This window comes from Eschrichtius robustus, chromosome 4 (assembly GCF_028021215.1).
Source record: "Eschrichtius robustus isolate mEscRob2 chromosome 4, mEscRob2.pri, whole genome shotgun sequence".
NCBI classification, from domain to species: Eukaryota; Metazoa; Chordata; class Mammalia; order Artiodactyla; family Eschrichtiidae; genus Eschrichtius; species Eschrichtius robustus.
The window spans coordinates 88,139,548-88,161,377 of record NC_090827.1 but is presented as its reverse complement, the minus strand read 5'-3'; the positions used below and the strand labels follow the sequence as shown (position 1 = coordinate 88,161,377).

Sequence of the window (21,830 nt, the reverse complement as noted above, 5' to 3'; positions counted from 1 at the left end):
AAGGTTAGACTCTAGCAGGAAAAAAGCATACAATCAATACACAACAAAGTAAACTATTAATATTACATTATAAATACTATGGACAAAAACAAGTGAAGCAGGGTAAGGGTATGCTAGGATGGGCATGAGGAATGAGCACAATTAATAGGATGGTCAACGTAAGCTTCACTGAAAACACTGGACTATAGACTTGAAGATAACCTGTCACTCCAAAGGGAAAGACAACTTGAAGGCTTTAAGGCAGTGGTATTGAGGAGCAGGAAGGTCAACTCAGTCAGTGTAGTCAGAAAGGTTACAAGGGAGTTTGAAAAATGCATTCTGGCTACTGCTGAGAACAGATGGGGGAGGGAGAAGCAAGGGTGGATCAGTTTAAAGGGTTTTGGCTTCATCTTCTAATTGTGAAAAATTTCAAAACTTTATGCAAATAGGAATAGTATAGTGAATCCCCATCATTCAGCTTCAACAAATATCAATGTATTGAAACCCTAGACCTAGAACCCCATCCAATGCCTACCTCAAACCTCATCTAAAATATTTCAAAGCAAAACTTACATTTACAATTTCATCCATTTCTTAAATACTTAACCATTATCAAACCAAAGATTATTAACTCAATATAAAAATTAATTTCATTTATCTAAATGAAGATCTTTTAAAATCCTTATGTTCCAAATGGGTTTTATTTTTTCTTGCTTAGTTCCTGAACATACCTTACTTTGAAGGCACAGTCCACAGATTTTTCTAACAGACTAGACACACAGGATGTAAGAGAAATCAAACTTGAATGTTAAGTTTTGCCTGAGAAATCATAAAGTTGGAGTTTCTATCAAGGAAGAGATTTAGAGGCAATCCTATTGAGTTAAGATAGTCTAGTATGGTAGTGTATCTAAAGCATGACACATGGAATGAAGAGACTATGGAAGGGTTATAAGTTTTTTTTAGATATCAAGGACTAGGACACAGGAGTAAATGGCTGAAATTACGCTAAAACAAAGAACCTTGGGCCACAGCAACCATGTTTATCATGAATATAAATTAACTCCATCTTCTAATATCACTTCTCAGCTGCTTTTTCACACAAAGTTACTGTGACTCAGGCACTTGCCCTCACAAATATTCAAATTCGTGCCTCTGCGAAATTACACATACCTTCAGGACATCTCCCAAAGTTCTTCATCCAATAATGAACAACCACAGTGTCGCCTGTCACTGGTACCCATATTCCTCTTGCCTGAAATACCCTTGCTATTCCTTCAAACCACTTCTCCCATTAAGTCTTACTTTAAAAAACCCTCCTATTCCTTCTGTTATTGTTCTTAGCACACTAGAATTTACTTAGCTGCTTACTGGCCAAATAGTTGGAAAGGATAATCAATTTAAGAAAAAGTCCCAAGTCAAAAGAGCTTTTATTCGTTTTTAAAATATCACATATGAGTCTGGCCTCTTGCAGTTTCTGTAACTGGATCACTGTAAAAAGAAATGAAAATGTCAGTAAATCTCCATCAATATCCTTGCCCAGAAAAGTTCTACTCTGAATCATCTAAAACATACTTTAAGACTATGACTTACTGGTTCATAGTAAAAACGTGTCAACTCTCTTATTCTGCCAAATTTACTGTGTTCCAGAATGCAGCTCTCCATTTTCTACCTTTGCTACACCTCCAGTTTAAGTCTCTTAATCAATTAAGACCCCCAACTAAAGCAGTTAATAAAATTTATATGGACATTACAAGAACCTACCTCAGATCTTATTCATCAGCCTGCTGAACTGTTCCTTTTTCAGAAACATAGATACCATCCAAAAATTTTCTGATATCCTTGTTTTTAACTGTTGTGGCTTGCTGAATCAAAGCAGCTGTAAGAGTGAAAAAGATAAGGCAATTATTTTATCAGTCAAACCCATCATAAGCAAGTATTTTATTACGTGCTATATACTTAAAACCCAAGTATCTTTGGGATAGTTTATTAGAGTCCCACCATTTAAAAAAACTCACCAATCTTTTTGTCTATCTCATTGTTCTGCTTTCTCTCTCCTTCCCCGTAATTTATTTACAGTTACTTATGTTTGATTGCTCTATTAGAGGTATAACAAATTACACTTGAGTCCTTTTGTCCCTATTAATATCCAATGTACTTGAGTCTTCTGTTTCTTTTGTGCCTTCACATGTCTAATTGTTTTTCTGTACACAGAGTTCCTAGGTGTGTTTTTAATTGACTGACCAGTGTCTTTACAAACTCCCCATAGAACACTGTAAGTAAAATAAACGGATGAAAAAAAAAAGAAAAAAGCTCACTAAAAGAACATATACCAGGTATTCAACTACAAGATCTAGGTAAGATTTTATGGGCATAATCAAGCACAGTAAACATACAAACCTGAATTTGACACAAGTTCAATGTCATTTCCTTCAAGAATCAACTCATCTTTCTGGGCTTGAGATACTGAACAAGCAACACCTAAAAAGGTAAGAGAGCATGTGCATAGTGTCAACATAAAATCTGTAGCATATTTAAAATATTTAAATTAAGTAGCAATTTATTCCATTTAAAATTCCACACACCAAAAGAAATTGTTTTGTAACAGAATCTGTATTATCTGGGCCAATCTTGTATTCCTGCTTGAATGAATCTGTCCCAGACTGATTACAGACTATGATTCAATTAAGGAGTATGAGAAAAAGGTATTCAGCTAGTAGGATTTAGCTGTACAAAGATTTGTATCCAATCTTACTTTTACTGTATATTTGGTATTCCTCAAAGCTCATTTTTCACCTAAGGGTTCTCATTAAGTATTGCTGACCATAGCAACTATCATATATTTTTGTAGAGCCACTAATAGGTACAATCCCTTCTTCCCACCCCCACCCAATTCAACAGAATCAAACAGCATCGAGAGCACTAAGTTTTAAAACTTTCTAATGTTTCAGTGTTAACTATGCATCAGACAAGAACTATTTTTAAAATGCATTTCAAATTCAAGTCATTTAATCATGAGATGTTCCCAATTTTACAGATGAGTAAAATGAGCTAATAGAGGTAACCTGCCCAAGGTTGACAGTGAGAGCTGAGACTTGAAACTAGGAAATCTAGGTATTAACCTCTATTCAAATGGTCTTTTTTTGGATTTCAGTTTGCAAAACCAATCACAGCTCCCATGGCCTGCAAACTACCCCAAATGTAAGCCTTCAGGAACCACAACTGGTATAAATATGATACAAAGCCATAACCAAACTGGATAATTCTGAAATAAATCTGGTCTTATCTACCCCAAAATACCAGCCTTCACAAGTAGAAAGAAAATTTCTAAACCATACCTGGCCTCATCCGAACCCTGCGGATGTACTTTTCACCCAAAAAATTTCGGATTTCAACAAGAGAACCAGTCTCCTGAATAACAACGTTGATGGGGAAGTGAGCATACACAGACCTCATCTTGTAACGGAAGCCCTAGGTTAAATAAACAAACTATTAGCAATGCTGAGAAATTTGAAAGGATTTCCAGTTTTTCTCTGAAAACCAAGTATGAGTTGCCCTTTTATAAGGAACATTTACACATCTGTCAGGGCTGTCTCCCTCCCTGCACCTAGAAAAGGATGACCAAATCTCTAGAAATTACCAATGGAGACTTTAGAGGAAAATTTCCTCCTTCCTGACAAAGGAAACTGAAACAGTTCTCACACACCACTCATTGTCAAGGTTTTGTAAAATGTTATCACCTATACCAAGCCTTACAACAATCTTACACACAAACATGTGTTTCTGTATCTCCTCACTGGACTGTGAAGCTCCTTAAGGAAGCATGTATTTTACCACCTGCTATGCCCACGGTAAACAATGCTAGTTTCCCATTAAAGAAGAACCCCAAAGCCCTTCATCTTGGACATCAAGCTAACATACTGAGTTACTAAGGTACGCCAGGTCACAAGAACTGATGACACCAAGACAGGCCCCCCGCCCTCAAGGAACCTAACCTGGTATGTTTTTAAGGAAATGGACAGGGAGCTCAGAAATTAGGTCCACCTTTTTCTATCCCTACAAGAGGTCCTGGTGGTGACAGGCATAAAACAAGAAACCAAAGCCTACCCTGTATGTTACATTTTTTTAATATAAAAAAAAAAAAGCACGCTGAAGGTGAGTCCTATTTTGTGTGGAAAAAACACCATCAGCATACTATTAAGACCATTTGGTCTTTACTCTTATTTATCACTCAATCTTTACTCACATCACTTAATCCTAAGACCTAGGAATGTCTATTAAACACATTTGCCAAGATCACTTTTTCCCAAGTACTTAATAAGTACACATAACTCACTAAATTACATGCATAATCTATTCTCTGCAGCAGACATTTATGTTGCATACATAAATCACAGCTGAGAAACCTCCCCTTCCAAAACAAAGTAGTCTGGTTAACCTGCTTACCAGTGTAACGCCCTTGATCATGTTCTGTACATGACTACAGATAGTGCGAACAGTGGCCAGTTCCTTCCTATTCCCCCACCATTTGTCAACCCGGAGCTGTAACAGAACAAAAACTTTAGAAAATTCTTTCCAGTAGTAAGTAGGCTTGGAAAAAAGTCCATTTATTCACAGTAAGTACTCTAGAGTCTAGTATTTGCCCAAATTAAAACACACGTTTTTCAAGGAAAAATTAAACCGCAAAGCCCTCAGTTAACATTTTTGTTACTGTACATTACAGGTACACTACTACTTCACAAAGGAATGACAACCCAGAACACAAGTTTTGTACAAGCTGCATCAAACTTCCCTCCTTGAAAACTAAAATACCAGGTTTAAAAGACCTACTGCTGCGTTCCTAAGATTCTTACAAAACAATCAGAAGAAAAATAAACTTAGCTTGTAACAGCATTAAGACCTGATACGAATGACAACTACTAGTACTGATCTTTTATAATCCACTCTGTTCAGAATCTGGTTTTCCAATTTCACTGAAGCAACAACACCAAAACTAGTTATGCTTCTGGACACCAAACTTCAACTTAAAACACTGAACCTCAATTCCATAATTTTAAAAACAACCCAATCTGATGCTCTTAAATCACAACCTTCCAAACAAGCAACTGAAGTGTCAAAAAAAACAGAAACAAAAACTCACCCTCTTCTTTTTCTTCCCAAGGAGACTGAGTTCTACATTGATATGATTGAAGTCCCTCCGCAGGGTACCTCTGGGGCCCTTCACAATAACTGTGCGTCCCTTCAGAGTAATGTCGACTAGGAGAGAACGTATTCGTGAGGCCTCGCAACAAGGTATAGGGCATGTAGTAAAGATGTAAGAAAAATGCAAACACCAGGTCTCGTACCATTTTCTGGAATGTCGACAGTCTGATTGCTGAGAATGGTCTTCATTCTGAAACACAAACGCTTGGGGTAAGAAGGCCGCAGAGGACCTGTTTTCGACCAAACTACGATGCACGGAGCTCCACTCCTACCGGAGACCGCAGGCAAAAATCCCGGGAAGGATACGGGAGGACCAGCACGGAGAGCGGCCCCCACTACGCCCTGGCCTGGAAGGAGCAGCTCCTCGGCGGGTGTTATAAGCCCAACGGGCCAAATCCCGCTCAGCGCAACCCTGGGACTCCCATCAAGCCGGCGCCATCCCGGCAAGGCTGAGGAGTGGGGGGTAGGCCTAAAAGCCCAGCACAAGGCTCGAATCCCATCGCCACCAAATTCATACGGCGTTCGCTGCGTGGGGAGACAACCAAGATAGGGTTTCTGAGGGCCAGACTCGCGCCGCTGGCTTTCCCTGACCCGATGGCTTCAGATTCCCAAGGCCCACCGACTACACTAACCAACCTCACCTCGCAGTAGATGCGGCAAAGAGAGGGCGTCTTTCGTCATCACGTTCTTATAGTCCGTAAGAGTCCTGCGTATGGCGCCATAAGCGCGCGACGCGACTAGGCTAAGGCAGCCAATCGCGGAGCAGGGCAGGTTCCACAGGGTCAGGTGTGGCTCAGGTTGTTGGTCATAAATCGAGTGACGGTTTTTCCATCTTTGTTTTCCCGGGAATTAGTGATCGCTCGGCCCTGCTAGAAAAAAAAAGAGAGGGATGTCTCTACGCTGCGGGGGCGCGGTCCGCACCGTGGGCCCCCGGGTGAGCTGCGGGGCGAGCAGGGTGCGGGCGTGGGGTGGGGGGGGCTCCCATCCCTTTAGAGCGCCCAATAATGCCAGCACTTACTGAGTGTTTACTTCGAGCCAGGTACTGTTCTAAACATTTTTCTTGTGGTATCTCATTTAATTCTTCCGACACCCCCACGAGGTTAAGTCTCTGGTACTGGTTTGTTTGTAGGTCTCTCTGGCTGGCGCTGAGAGCTTTTTTTCTGCGTATCAGTGATTTGTACTCTGTATTTATTGGAGCGTTATAGGAGCACTGCGGTGAGCACTCCGGATTCCTACTGTGTGTTGAGCTCTTCTTGTGTACTAGACACCGGTTTGGGCAATTAGAACCCAAATCTATGCTCTAGACTCGAGCGGGAGACCTGGGCAAGTACAATAGCAATCGTGCAGCATTAATAGGCACTGTATTTTTTTTTTTTTTAAATTCTTGAAGGTTCTTTTGCTTTATAAGTACTGGCTCTTGAATTTTATAGTGTTTTGGCTGTCTTGTCCGTGTGTGTTCAGATCTAGAAGCCAATGGCTTCTTATGGTCAACAAATACATATTGAGTGACTTCCTTCTTTAAACACAGAATGTAACCTAGAAAATTAAAACATTAGGTTTGGTTTCCCTTCTTCAAGTTCTGTGAAACTAGTTGAGCACTACCTCTACGTTTTAACACGTATGCTTATCCAAAGTCCAAAGCAGAGAGATTTACTTCAAATTTCATTTAAACGTCCTTGACTCAAGTCAGGAATAGAAAATTCAAAGCTGTAGTGTCTTCTCCCTTATTGCAATTTAAACTTGAAAAACAGACTTTTAGTACCTAAATGGGTTACATGAAAAGTGTGGCATGTTAGCCAGTTCCAGTGGTTTCCAAATCTATTCTAAATCCAGCAGGAAATGGTCAGCTCCCGTTCTCCTTTAGGTTTGGTTTGTTCCCCTTGGGTCCTCCTTAATCTTAGATTCTCAGCTCCTACACAGAGCTTGTAAATAGTTTGACATAATTTCTGAATCAGTTCTCTGGGCTTTACCCTTCCTTTTAGGTATTAAAATAGGTTAAAACTTAGTTATTCCAAACCCCACTAAATAAATGTCATAATGAACCCTTTGTTTAGGTATTTGGAAGATATTTATGCAGTCCAGTCAGAGAAGTAAGTTCCTTGCCAGATAAAAAAAAGAAATTTTTACAGAATGGACCAGACCTTCAAGATTTTGTATCTGGTGATCTAGCAGACAAGAGCACCTGGGACGAATATAAAGGAGACTTAAAACGCCAGAAAGGAGAAAGGTAATTGAAATTTTGAGGTAATTTTAATGTCCCATTTCTTCATAGTGCATCATTTTCAGATATAACCAAGCCCTAGGGTATATTTTTAATCAGCTTGTTAAATTTAGCTAAAAATCATTGGAAAGAAGTGATAACAAACATAGATAGAATAGGTGACTAGGTGAGATTGTTGAAATCTGTTTCTTTTCTCTCTGCCCTCTGACAGTTTTTCTTCACCCTTCCTAGGACTTAGCCATCTTACACCACCATCTCCCATTTTCCATCCAGCAACAAATTTCTTCAGAGAGCAAAGATTATCACCTTGTTACTAGTCTATTACACTTTAATAAGTTTTTCATTATTACTGGGTGTCAGTGATCTAACTTGTTGCTTTGCCTAGTCAATGTACATATGATCTTAGTTTAAAAGAATTGTAAGGGAATTTAGTGCAGAGAGCAAATTGTATTGGGAGATACTTTACCTAGCAACTTCTAGATCACAAGTGGGTGGAAGTCAAAGGGAACCTGAGGAAATGTAGTCTTCACTCCAAATTTTAGATTTTTTTCCACTTAATAACTATCAAAATCTAGAATGTAGAGCAGAAAGTTCACTTGTGGGATCTCTCCTTAATCTGAACAAATATAGAACTTTTTGTCAGTATTATTTTTTAGGGAATGAGATGTTCAAAAGCTTCTTCATTTTTTTATTGGGATGGTGTTGGTGTTACTCTGTGCCTTTGCAAAAGTAGACATGAGCACAGTGCCCTGCTAGACACAGTTATAGGTGTTTTCTAAAGTGGTTTGAGCAAATCTAAATTTCATTCTCTGTTATTACTCCTATGGCAGAAATTAAAAGAGTTAATCCAGGATTATGGGGGGAAAATTCCTAACTAGGAATTGTAATAGTGCAGAGTAACTTCAAAGCTGTGTGATTATTTGGGAACATACTTGTTAATGTATAGTTATATTTGGCTTTCCTCAGGTTAAGACTACCTCCATGGCTAAAGACAGAGATTCCCATGGGGAAAAATTACAATAAACTGAAAAATACTTTGCGGAATTTAAATCTTCATACAGTAAGTTATCAGAGGGTTAAATATCCCTCTTTACCAGAAGCCGTAATTTTTCCATATATCTGTAACTTAAAAATTAATAAAATACGTATCAAAAATAGCAAGGAAAAAAAAAAAGTAGCAAGGAAAGTAAATAAAGATGTTTAGTGATACATTACTCTCAGTAATGGAAATACATTTAAAGATTATTTTCCCTGCAAAAGAAACAAAAAGTAATTGTATTCTTTAACCTCTCATTTAATAGTACAAACAAAAAAAATTTTTTTCTGCAATTTTGGGAATGAGGGTTTTTGTGTGTTTTATATTACAAATTAAGTACATGCTTGTTGGAAAGGGTATATTAAATGTGAAGCATCCTATATGCAATCTCAAATGTTTAACTGTTACACCACTTTAACTGTTCAACATATACCCTTGCAGACCTTTTTATTTGCACATGTAAAATATATACATTCGTATAGGGGTTTTTTTTGTTTTGTTTTTTTAAAATTTATTTATTTATTTATTTATTTTTGGCTGCATTGGGTCTCCATTTCTACGTGTGGGCTTTCTCTACTTGTGGCGAGCAGGGGCTACTCTTCGTTGCGGTGCACGGGCTTCTCATTGCAGTGGCGGGGTTCGGGGCTCTAGGCGCCTGGGCTCAGTAGTTGTGGCGCACGGGCTTAGTTGCTCCGCGGCATGTGGGATCTTCCCGGACCAGGGCTCAAACCCGTGTCCCCCGCACTGGCAGGCGGATTCTTAACCACTGCGCCACCAGGGAAGTCCCTTCATATAGTTTTTAATTTAAAAATGGAATCCTAATATCTATATACTTCGACAGTTTTAACAGCATTTTTGAATAGTGAATTTCTTCATAAATATGCTGTGAAGAATGGATAGTGTAAACATGCCTGATGACTAATTTGCTCAATTGGTAAGTATTTTCAACCTCACTGTATTCAGTTCCCTTTTACCCACAGGTGTGTGAGGAAGCTCGATGTCCCAATATTGGAGAGTGTTGGGGAGGCGGAGAACATGCCACTGCCACTGCCACAATCATGGTAAGGCCAGCCTCAAATTCTAAAGTCTAGAGACTGAAAGGAAATGTTTTGTGTCTTTCTCCTACAAATGTACATTATGAATCTCTGATCAGATTTCTTGTTACATATGAGTTTATGAGAAATGTGGGAAAAAACCCAACAGAATAATCCAGCCTGTTATGATCTCACCCTTCTCTGAATAAGTCTATTATTGATTCTTCCATCTACCTGGTGGTTAATCATGCACTGCCTTGAGATATCTCTTCTATTAATTTTTGGAAATGTTCTTCATGTTCACTTAACTTGTTATTCACTTTGCCCCTTAAATAATAAGCATATATTTTTCTCCCTCATGGGACTTTCAGTTGGCCCACGTTCATCTGTTCCTAACTGGGCTAAGCTGGACTCCAGGAAGTAGGTTGGGTTCAGGTCTGCTCTAGAGAGCTTTATTCGTGGACCGGTGTCTCTCCAAGGCATATTCTTTTCATGGAGGTTGGAAGGAGCACAAGAGGGCAAGCCAACCATCCATGCACATTTGAGGCTTCTGCTTCGTCATGGCTGCTATCATTCTGTTGGCCAAAATAAGCCACATGGCCAAGCCAAGCATGAGTGGGAGTAGAGACATAATTTCCTCCCCAAGTAGGCGGGCCCTGTAAGTTGCATGGCAGTGGGTGGCATGTATAATCTTAATATGATGGAGTAAGAAATGGGATTAACAATGCAATCTACCATATTATTTATACAGAGGAGTTTGCAGATTGAAGTATTGGGTTAAATATAAATTATGTGCAACTGAAAGTTCATACTTGTCTGGGGAATGTCTGATAAACTGTTGAGTTATATCAGCAAGAGACTATTTAGATGAGGAACTGGGGATTCTTATGAGATAGAGCTCCTTCTGGAATAATACAGAGCCAACCAGAGAGCTTATCTAAGTTATGCAATGTCAATTCTTGAAGGAAGGAGTGATTCTGAATACTCCATGATGGAAATCTCTGGTTTTATCCCTGCCTTTCCTTTTCTTTAGTTTTACCATATATGTTTGTATTCCTTAACTGTATTGTTTAGCTTTGAATGTTTTAAATTTCTTAAAAACAGAATCAAAGTGTATACATTCATTGCAGTTTTATTCCCTTAACATTACATTCTCTAAGTCATCTGTTTATTTGATTTAAATTGTAACATTTCTATTCTAGTTGATGGGTGACACATGTACAAGAGGTTGTAGATTTTGTTCTGTTAAGACTGCGAGAAATCCACCTCCACTGGATGCCAATGAGCCCTACAATACTGCAAAGGCAATTGCAGAGTGGGATCTGGATTATGTAGTCCTGACGTCTGTGGATCGAGATGGTTAGTGCATCATCATTACCTCTTCCAGAAATTGGCTCTTATTAAGTTATGACATCATCTTAAGCAGTGGACTCTTTTGTTTCTAGATATGCCTGATGGAGGAGCTGAGCACTTTGCAAAGACTGTGTCTTTCTTAAAGGAAAGGTACTTACTTGTTTTTGCATTTGCTTGTATAATTTAAGGACTTTTGTTGATCCATGTAAATTCAGTTTATTTTAGGTCTTTACCTTAAAGTAGTGGTTATTAACCTTTTGTGGGGATTATAAACCTGTCTCATAATCTGCTGGAAATTATGTGGTCTTTTCTCCAGAAAAGTCGTATTCAAACATACAGATACATATTCGCAGAAATTTTAGGGATGTAGGGACACAAACTTATTCATGGACCTTTAGTCGGTAGAACCCCTCCTTCATATTTGAGTATCAGTCTAAACTTTGAGTAATTTTATGAGAAGTATAAAACTAGTCTTCCTAGCACTGATTTAAATAAACCATCATCTAGAAGAAGTTAGGATGAGATAAACTCCCACATTGTTAAAATATGTAATCTTGATATAAATTTTATCACTATTGATATGCCCTGGGAATTTTACCCATAACTAACAATTTATCAACATGTAAATTCTATGTATTTAAAAAGCATTTAAAAAGGAGTTTTTTTTTTTTAATTTATTTATTTTTGGCTGCATTGGGTCTTCATTGCTGCGCGGGCTTTCTCTAGTTGCGGCGAGCGGGGGCTACTCTTCATTGCGGTGTGCAGACTTCTCATTGCGGTGGCTCCTCTTGTTGCGGAGCACGGGCTCTAGGTGCGCGGGCTCTAGGTGCGCGGGCTTCAGTAGTTGTGTCTTGCGGGCTCTAGAGCGCAGGCTCAGTAGTTGTGGTGCACGGGCTTAGTTGCTCCACAGCATGTGGAATCTTCCTGGACCAGGGCTCGAACCCATGTCCCCTGCATTGGCAGGCGGATTCTTAACCACTGCGCCACCAGGGAAGCCCTATGCTTATTTTCTACAGCTCAGTACTAGTCTAACACCCTCAGTAAATGTTTTTTCAGTGATTCCCCCAATATTTTCTATTTTATTTTTTTATAATTCATTTAAAAAAAGTTTTGTTTGCCACCCACAAAATAGATCTCACAAACTACTAATGAGTCTCAACTTGCAGTTAAAAAAACAGTGAGTTATGTGTTCTTTCAACATCTCTTGTATCCATGGGAGGGTGTGTATGTGGTCCTTTCTACATCTGTTCTCGCATGAAACAGCTCCAAAAAAAACTTTGCAGTTGGGTTTGTGAAAAAGTTTTAGTTTCCCAGTCACTTCTACTACTTGTCAAAGGGAACAGCTTTATGACCTAGTTCATATTTTAATGCTTGAATGCATAAATATAGCCAGAATATAAATAGGAAGATTAATGTTTAGCTTGTATTTCATCTAAGCAAAGCTCATGACTCAGCAACTCAGAAGATAGTTTTTTTTTTAAATATTATTTTACTCTTTTTTTATGATATATTTTATTTATTTATTTATTTATTTATGGCTGTGTTGGGTCTTCGTTTCTGTGCGAGGGCTTTCTCTAGTTGCGGCAAGTGGGGGCCACTCTTCATCGCGGTGCGCGGGCCTCTCACTATCGCGGCCTCTCTTGTTACAGAGCACAGGCTCCAGACGCGCAGGCTCAGCAATTGTGGCTCACGGGCCTAGTTGCTCCGCGGCATGTGGGATCCTCCCAGACCAGGGCTCAAACCTGTGTCTCCTGCATTGGCAGGCAGATTCTCAACCACTGCGCCCAGGGAAGCCCCAGAAGATAGTTTTTAAAGCTCAGAGCACTTGTGAAATATTTGTCTAGAGGAAGGGAGGAGGGCACTATTCATGAATTTTAAAAGAATGCAAAATTAAAGGAATTAATATTTGCATTCACATAAGAGATATCCCAATTTATTTTCTTAAAAAATACAAAGGTTATTTTATATTTAATGTTTCATATTTGTATGTTAATTCCTTTAAACAATTTTTTAATACCTACTTAATAAAGTTTAAAATTCTATATAATCCCAAAATTTATTCTGATCATTGTTTACATGCAGATGTGTTTTAACCACAGTGTGCATATTATTTGATGTTATAGGTTTGTTTGGTTTTTTGGGGGGTTTTTTTGTTTGTTTTTCATTTAACAGTTCATATATAAACATTTGTGTGTTCATGCTATTCTTGGCAAGGTTCTAAAGCTTGCCGTATTGAAACTGATACTGAATGAGTACTGGTGACTTCTATTTTGAGCAACGGTTATGTCAACTCTTTTCCTCAGTTTGATACTTATCTCTTTTTCACCCTAGGAATCCGAAAATCCTTGTGGAATGTCTCACCCCTGATTTCCGAGGAGATCTTAAAGCAATAGAAAAAGTTGCTCTGTCAGGATTAGATGTGTATGCACATAATGTAGAAACAGTTCCAGAATTACAGAGGTGATTTCATATACAGAGTAATGTTGGGAAGTTTGGAGGGTCAGAATCTGCTATATTTTCTCACTTGTTTCAGGGGAGAACTTTGTAATTCGCTTTTATAAAGTGAACTCTGTTTTTAAACAAAAACAACATATGTCTATTGCAGAAAAATTTAAAAATGTAGCCAACAAAAAGAGTGTAAACATCACTCATAATATTTCCACCTAGTAGTATCAATTACAAACATCTAAGTGTAATATATACTTATATATTTATACATGTGTATATATGTTTTGGTACACACACACATAATGAGCATCTTTTTTTTCTTTTTCTTTTTTGTAAAGTATCATTGCAGGTGCCATCGAGCTGTTTTTTTCAAAGAACAGTTTTCAAAAAGAAAAACTTACTCAAGAGCAATTGCTTTGATTGTAGTTCTAAAAAAAGACTTTTAACCATCCACTTGGCAATAATATATACAGTAAATGATGCTGAAGAAAAACCTAGTACACTCAGATGTATTTCAGATCTCTTTTAAAAAGTAGATACTATGCTGTCTTACTCTTCCTAATAATTTTAGTAGTTAGAAATAATTACAGATTGTTATTCTACATCAATAAGTACATTCATATTTCAGAAAAATGAAAAATTTTGGGCAAGATTAATAATTCATTTTCATTACTTTAGTAAAGCATTTGATAGTGATTTTATTAGGTTCTACACATTATTCTGTGTTAAAGAAAGAAGTAGGATAAACAATAACCAGGATTTCCACTAAATCATAAATATATTAGGGAGCATGACTTGAATTCAGTGGAGAAATAACTTCCAAAAAGTAATTTCCTTATTATCAATTGTGTGTGTGTGTGTGTGTGTGTGTGTGAGTTTTAATATTTATTTATTTATTTATCTTGGCTGTGCCTGGTCTTAGTTGCTGCATGAGGGATCTTCATTGCGGCATGCGTGTGGGATCTAGTTCCCCGACCAGGGATCAAACTTGGGCCCCCTGCATTGGGAGCATGGAATCCTACCCACTGGACCACCGGAGAAGTCACTGTGATTATTTTTAAATTCATTAATTTGTTTCCTCTCTTCCCTGTGAACTGGTCTCTGATTAAAAATAACAACCATAACAACAAATCAGTTACACAAAATAAAGGTACATTAGAATTCAAGTGAAGGCTGATTTAACATCACCAGCTTCGTGTCCTTTGGGCCTTATCCATTTAAGCCATGGTGGTTTGGCCCCTGTTGAAGTCTAGCACACAGCCTGTTCCAACCCTGTCATATCTCATGATACCACCACCAGTGGGTGCCAGTTTCTCTGTTTTCATTTAAAAAACATTATCCGGGACTTACTGGTGGTACAGTGGTTAAGAATCCAGCTACCAATGCAGGGGACACATGTTCAAGCCCTGGTCCCAGAAGATATGACATGGCTGCGGAGCAACTAAGCCCGTGCCCCACAACTACTGAGCCTGTGCTCTAGAGCCCGTGCTCCGCAACAAGAGAAGCCACTGCAATGAGAAGCCCGTGCACTACAACGAAGAGTAGCCCCCGCTCACCACAACTAGAGAAAGCCCACGCACAGCAACGAAGACCCAACACAGCCAAAGATTAAATTAATTAATTAATTTTAAAAATAAATAAATAAAAAACATCCTTTGCAGTGAAAATTCCAGAATCATGTATTTTTTTACCTAAGAGATGTCAAACTATATACTTAACAGCAGAGGGCAGCTTAGTCTTTAGAAATGAACATAAAAGTTTCATTCCTCTGAAATGGTTCAGGTTAAATAGTTTTTTCTTTGTTCAGTATCGAGATTTTCTTCCACTTTTTTCCCCTTCTCTCTTGACTACTCTTCTAATCACTTATTCTCAGCTTCAGAATCCTGGTTTCTCAATGAGTAATTCATAAAATGAATTACTTCATTCATTACTTCCATTCTCATTTTCTCTGCCCCAGGCTTGAAAGGCCTGAAAAGTCAACAGAGTTGGGGGCCTAGTGAAGCTTGATTTTCTTTCTAAAGTAGCACTTAGACATTTGTCCAAAAATGCTACCATTGAACCATATGATGTAGCATGATGTCCAGAATGTACTTTTCTGGTCTTTCAGGTTGCTTGCATAATTATGTACTTAGTTGAGCTTGTGGTTATTCTTGCTGACAACAGCTTTGCTGTTTTCAAGGAAAGTTCGTGATCCCCGGGCCAATTTTGACCAGTCTCTACGCATACTGAAACATGCCAAGGAAGTTCGACCTGATGTTATTTCTAAAACATCTGTAATGTTGGGTTTAGGTGAGAATGACGAGCAAGTATATGCAATGATGAAAGGTAAAGAAATTGAAAATGAAAACTCTTTTCCGTTTAATTTGAGTAATAGCAGGAATCCCACTTTGAAGGACCTGTTATGCTTTCTCCATAGTCTCAGTGAAAGTGCCAGTGAGAAACAAACATATAGTATATGTTGTAAACAGCAGCATAGAAAGGAAAGGAAGTATGTTTTCTTAAAACTTTATGGAATGATGTACAGGATGCTCAGGATATGAAATTTGCATCCCATTTTATTTCTTACCCTTTCATCAACTAAAAACATGATTTTGTCCACTTTCCTTATTCACTCATTAGACAGTTTTTGAGTCCAGCCAGGTACCAGGAGCTCTGTCAAGCACTGACAATCCAAAGATGACTAGGATGAATTCAGGCCTTTGAGGAAGTGCTTACTTATAGAATTGTTACATAACATGGTGTGCTTTGGACTTCACTGAACCTTAGTCCATTAAATCCATTTGCTTTGTGATTCTTGCGCTTCTTAAATTTTAAAATATAAAAGCTTTTATTTTACCTGATGATCCTTGGCCAACTTACAGTTATTTATTGGTTCAAAGAGTAATAAGTTCAAATAATAATTAAAAGCTGCTCTTTACAACAATGCATACAGTTAGCATTGTAAAAACATCTGCTAATGTAACGTGTGCTTTTTTTCCTGTAGTACTTCGTGAAGCAGATGTGGACTGTTTGACTTTAGGACAATATATGCAGCCAACAAAGCGCCACCTTAAGGTACAACTACCATAAATTGCCAAATGTTTAATGGTAATTTGAATTAAATCTTTATTTTCTTTAGGTAAAATTAAGAAGCTACTGGCTTTTTAGTGTAGTGTTCCATGTATATTTCTAAGTTCCAGTTTCCATTTTATTATCTGCATAAAGCAGCTACACTGGCACTCATTTGCTGCCCCCAAAATTGTATAACTTAAGTGACCTACAGGAAAAAAATTTTTAAGTTGGGAAGTTGTGTTCATTCACACTTGGTGATCTTGTGATTTGTTTTAGAATTATACGAGAGCCAGAGGTGAAGTAAGAAAAAAAAGTAGGTCTCCCTATTTCTATATTGGACATTTATTCATTCATTCAAAAAACATTTCTTGAGTAGTGACCATGTGCCAGACACCGTGCCAAGCAGAAGATAGATGCAGGATGAGTAACACAGTCTTGTCCTCAGGAATCTTTTTTTTTTTTTCTGTCAGGAATCTTATAGAAATAGGTGTGATTAATTTTTGATTGTACTTGTTGGTCAGTAAAGGAATGATACAGGTATATAATCTCTACAAATAATCTCATTTTCTTTCCCTTTTGGAATAGCTAATATAATTCCAAATTGATATGTTTCCCCTCCTCTCTAATTTCACTATAATTACGTTCTGACCGAGTAGCCAACAAGTAGATTTTTGTATAGAACCGAAATGATTTAGGAAAATTCTAGAATCTAGAATTAATTCTTTAAATCTAGGTTGAAGAATACATTACTCCTGAAAAGTTCAAATACTGGGAAAAAGTAGGAAATGAACTTGGATTTCATTATACTGCAAGTGGCCCTCTGGTGCGTTCTTCATATAAAGCAGGTAAGTTAGACTGCAGAGCATGGTTCTATTTAGTCCGTAATTTTCCACATTAAAAGGATAATAGCTGTGGTTGTCTTTTGTGGGGAAGAAAAAAAAATTTTTTTTTTTCTGAAGTATCTTTAGGAACTTTGCTCCATAAGGGTAAGTATCTATTTGACAACATTGCTGCTTGCATTAATATCTTTGTGTTTTTCCTCCCAGAAGCAACAGGAAAAAAAATCCATAAGGTTATTTCCCCTATGGAAATGTTTAGTATAATTTTACTATCTACAGTGCAATTTTTTATTTTAACTTATTAATTAATTTATTTATTTTTGGCTGCATTGGGTCTTCATCGCTGCACACAGGCTTTCTCTAGTTGCGGCGACTGGGGGCTACTCTTCATTGCGGTGCACGGCCTTCTCATTACTGTGGCTTCTCTTGTAGTGGAGCACAGGCTCTAGGCACACAGGCTTCAGTAGTTGTGGCACGTGGGCTCAGCAGTTGTGGCTCACGGGCTCTAGAGCACAGGCTCAGCAGTTGTGGCTCATGGGCTCTAGAGCGCAGGCTCAGTAGCTGTGGAGCATGGGCTTAGTTGCTCCGCAGCATGTGGGATCTCCCTGGACCAGGGATCAAACCCGTGTCCCCTGCATTGGCAGGAGGATTCTTAACCGCCGCACCACCAGGGAAGTCCTAAAAGCCTTTTTCAAGAGATAAAGTCGTGGTAATGGCCATTACAAGAATAAACAGCTAGTTATTTTTTGGGTATGTCCAAACCATGTTATACTATTAATGATCTTTTAAATGACTGTTACCTAGTGGAGTCTAAATCCTAGATATGTTAAAATTAGGCATAAATTCTATTTGTAAAAATTAATGTTCAGGTGTTAGTAATAATCAGTGTGTTCCTGTAAAGAAACTGAAGACATTTTAATGAACTAACAACAGCTTATCTTAGTTATAAAACCCAAGAATTTGATTCAACACTGACTGACAGGATGTGGGAATTTTGGAAACCAATAATGATAAGTGATTTATTCTTCAAGGAGCACTACTGGCAAGCTAAAAATATATATAAAGGACCAACATCAGCTTTCAGGGCAGTCAAAGTAGAATAATGTCATTTGAAAGGACTTTTTATTTTGTTGGTTTGGGTTTTTTTGTTTGTTTTTTGTTTTGTTTTGTTTGTTTTTGTTTTTGGTAAGGAAAATTTCTAACAATTATGAGGAAGTGAATTACAAACTTTTTAATTCCTTTAAAATTACCAGTAAAAGGTCAAAGTCTTAGATTCAGATGATGGATTAGGATCTGATAATATGGTTCTACTCTTACCAGATTTAGATGAGGCATGGGGCAGCACGGATTATTCTCTCCATTACTTGGCAAGGTTATGAGTCTTAGGATTCTTGGTGATTGTGTACAGATACAATCATCACAATTCTACTTATGTATTAAGATGACAGAGAAGTTCATCAGACTCCTCATAAAGTCAGGCCTGCAGTGCTGAACTCTGCCAATAAGCTTTGAGCCGTGCTATAACAGTGATAGACTAAATGGAACCCTAATGACCTGAAAAGTGAAAGTGCCCCCTATAAGCAGCTAACTTAGTGCACAGGCACATCTTAGGGGGTGGAGAGAAAGCAAGCCCATTATAGATGAAGAGCTCTTGCTTCCCTAGAGGGGAATAAGCTAAAGAGATGCCATCAAATCAATCTGCTCAACTGCAGCAAGGTCTGTTTTATAAACATCAGATCCAGGCTAATAATGTAGCAGAATTGCTCTCTGAAATGAATTGTGCCAACAGCAGTACTTTGTCGGTGATGAGGAGTAGATGGTGCACATGAAGTGGAATAAATGCACAGAAGCAGCCCACAGATACAATAGGGTCACCCTTTATAATATTTCTTTACTAGAAAGAGTAATGGTAAAAATTGTAGTGACAGAAAAAGTTTTTTAAGAATAACGACTAGGGACTTCCCTGATGGCGCAGTGGTTAAGAATCCACCTGCCAATGCAGGGGACGCAGGTTTGAGCCCTGGTCTGGGAAGATCCCACATGCCGCGGAGCAACTAAGCCCGTGCACCACAACTACTGAGCCCACATGCTGCAACTACTGAAGCCCATGCACTTAGAGCCTGTGCTTCGCAACAAGAGAAGCCACCGCAATGAGAAGCCTGAGCACCACAACGAAGAGTAGCCCCCGCTCGCCACAACTAGAGAAAGCCCGCACACAGCAACAAAGACCCAATGCAGCCAAAAACGAACAATAAATAAATTTATGAAAAAAAAGCTCTTTTAAAAGAAAAAGAGTAATGACTAAGCATTATGGTTGAGGAAAGGACCAAAGATACGGGGGATATGTGAGGTTAGAAAATTATTGCCATTGAGATTTGAGAAGAGAAAAACACCAATAAATACAAAAGTCATCTTTAAAGGGAAACACTGAAGTATAATTATTCTGAAATTTACTTTAAATTGCTATTAATGTATTTTCATTTTTCCTAAATAGGTGAATTTTTCCTGAAAAATCTAGTGGCTAAAAGAAAAACAAAAGCCCTCTAACACTTAACAAGACATTCAAGATCACAGGAATTTTAAAACTTTGACTCCAGTTGGTAACAGAAGTGGTGGCAGAATGCCTAGACTTCAGTGGATATATCCCAGTCTTTTTGTTTTACGAAAAATATCAGTAAGCTGTGCATATTTAATTATAATAATTCATTTGTCTTTTAGCATATCTTCTTTGTCCCAGTAAACAATTGCTTGTTATGATGTAATCATAAAACATCTTTGTAAGAGTTTACTGTTAATAGTGTAGTTTAAACAATACATTAAAAACTTCTAGAAAATCTTTTAAGCCTCTATACATCATTGTCACGTTTCATTTCTGAAAAATGACATACTGTGATGAAACAGTCAAAATAGATTGAGATTGTATCTGTTTACTTATAAGTAGCATATGTCCTTTGCATAACATCGTTGGAATAATGTAGAAAGGCTTAAGAGTTTCAGTGTTGACTCTTCACGTTGATATGACTACTTTAGACCTACAGAAGAGTTTTATGTTGATTGCTTATTTAGGACCTCTATTAAACCAAGACCATGATGTTGTCCAAGATGGGGAAATATAACCTAAAAATAAAATATTAACTCTCATTTTATAATAGTTTGCTACATCACATGCACTATCCATTTGTTCCTTTCATTCCTCACACCACTCTGGTGAGGTGGTTGTGTTCTGTCATAGTAATGACCTGAAGGGGAATTTCTTTCCTAAGTACTAGAACTCAAATTCATCTTTTGACTCTGAATCCTGTTTTTCTACTACATCTCACAAAGGAAGTACTTAGATGGCAATATTGTAAAATATGTAATTTGGATAGCCAATTCTGTTTTGAAGTTTTAAATATGTGAACTAATATTTTTTTATAAAATGCATAACTTTGAAAATTAGTTACATTTTAATTTAACTCAGGGAGCCACATATACTTTGACTCACTTTCCTTATAGATCCTAACAAATTTTTCTGTGTAAAGTTAACCCCATCAACTTTCCATTTTAACATCTCTGGCAACTACCCTCCTTAAAAATCTATTACTTCACCGGAAAAATGGCTTACTTTTCAGACTCTGATTTTGTAACATAATCTGATGTTTCCTAATTTTGCACAGTGTAGGCAGTTGGTAATGAAACATTTTAGCAGAAGAGTCATTTTGTCAAATGAAATTTTTAGTATCCCAATGTAAAATAATTAAAATGGCATTTTATTAGCACAAATGTATGTTAAGGTTTTAGATTTGTAACAACTACACATAAAAATAGTGAATGATAAGATGAAGCTGTTTTGATACATATGTGAAATTGGGAGTCATGGATGACATTTGCAGTCTTTGTCAGACCTCAACAGTCTACTTACTCCTTTGTTTTATTTTGGTTACATAGTATTGAGGAAAATCCTGACTGATACAGCTAAATAATGATAAATTATTTTAAAAATTTAAAACATCTTGCAATCTCAGCATACTCTCCATTTAAATTTAATCCAAAAACCTGAAAGATGATTAGCAGGAAATGTTTGTTTCAAAGTGGAATCACAAATAGTATCTTATGAATTGGTTATTCATTCACTCATTAGAATATGTGACCAAATGCCTGGATCTTGCTGGACATTTGAGTGTAGAGAGTGGGTGCTGTAGAGGTGTAGTCCCTTGCATAAATGTACAAGAACAGACAGGCTTGAATTTTAAAAGGCCAGGGCAGAGCTTTGACCTTCCTAAACAATGATGCATTAAAAAGAAGCGTATTTAGGGCTTCCCTGGTGGCGCAGTGGTTGAGAATCCGCCTGCCAATGCAGGGGACACGGGTTCGAGCCCTGGTCTGGGAAAATCCCACATGCCGCGGAGCAACTGGGCCCGTGAGCCACAACTACTGAGCCTGCGCGTCTGGAGCCTGTGCTCCGCAACAAGAGAGGCCGCGATAGTGAGAGGCCCGCGCACCGCGATGAAGAGTGGCCCCCGCTCGCCGCAACTAGAGAAAGCCCTCGCACAGAAACGAAGACCCTACACAGCCAAAAAATAAATAAATAAATTAATTAAGAATGCAAATGACCCAAGGATCAGGTGTTTCAATTAAAAAAAAAAATAAAAAAAATAAAAAATAAAAAAAGAAGCGTATTTAAATGCACA

General features: G+C 37.9%; 2 protein-coding genes across 3 annotated transcripts; one reads left to right on the top strand and one right to left on the bottom strand.

Moving 5' to 3' along the window:
- Positions 1-1,387: 1,387 nt before the first annotated feature.
- RPL9 (ribosomal protein L9) lies at positions 1,388-5,463 on the bottom strand. Its single transcript, XM_068543087.1, has 7 exons — positions 5,322-5,463; positions 5,117-5,232; positions 4,423-4,518; positions 3,315-3,447; positions 2,377-2,457; positions 1,741-1,855; positions 1,388-1,467 (listed from the first exon to the last, which is right to left on the bottom strand). Exons 1-6 carry the CDS (start codon positions 5,365-5,367, stop codon positions 1,749-1,751), a joined length of 579 nt encoding a protein of 192 aa, XP_068399188.1. The 5' UTR covers positions 5,368-5,463; the 3' UTR covers positions 1,388-1,467; positions 1,741-1,748.
- A 500-nt stretch (positions 5,464-5,963) lies between these two features.
- Positions 5,964-19,936, top strand: LIAS (lipoic acid synthetase). 2 transcript variants are annotated; one of them, XM_068543085.1, is made up of 11 exons: positions 5,964-6,112; positions 7,233-7,405; positions 8,366-8,459; positions 9,416-9,496; positions 10,672-10,828; positions 10,915-10,972; positions 13,154-13,282; positions 15,450-15,595; positions 16,254-16,324; positions 17,055-17,166; positions 19,655-19,933. In XM_068543085.1, exons 1-11 carry the CDS (start codon positions 6,068-6,070, stop codon positions 19,705-19,707), a joined length of 1,119 nt encoding a protein of 372 aa, XP_068399186.1. In that variant the 5' UTR covers positions 5,964-6,067; the 3' UTR covers positions 19,708-19,933. The 2 variants fall into 2 exon arrangements, with proteins under 2 accessions (XP_068399186.1, XP_068399187.1); XM_068543086.1 differs by lacking the exons at positions 8,366-8,459; positions 10,672-10,828; positions 10,915-10,972 and having other exon boundaries at positions 19,655-19,936.
- Positions 19,937-21,830: the final 1,894 nt, after the last annotated feature.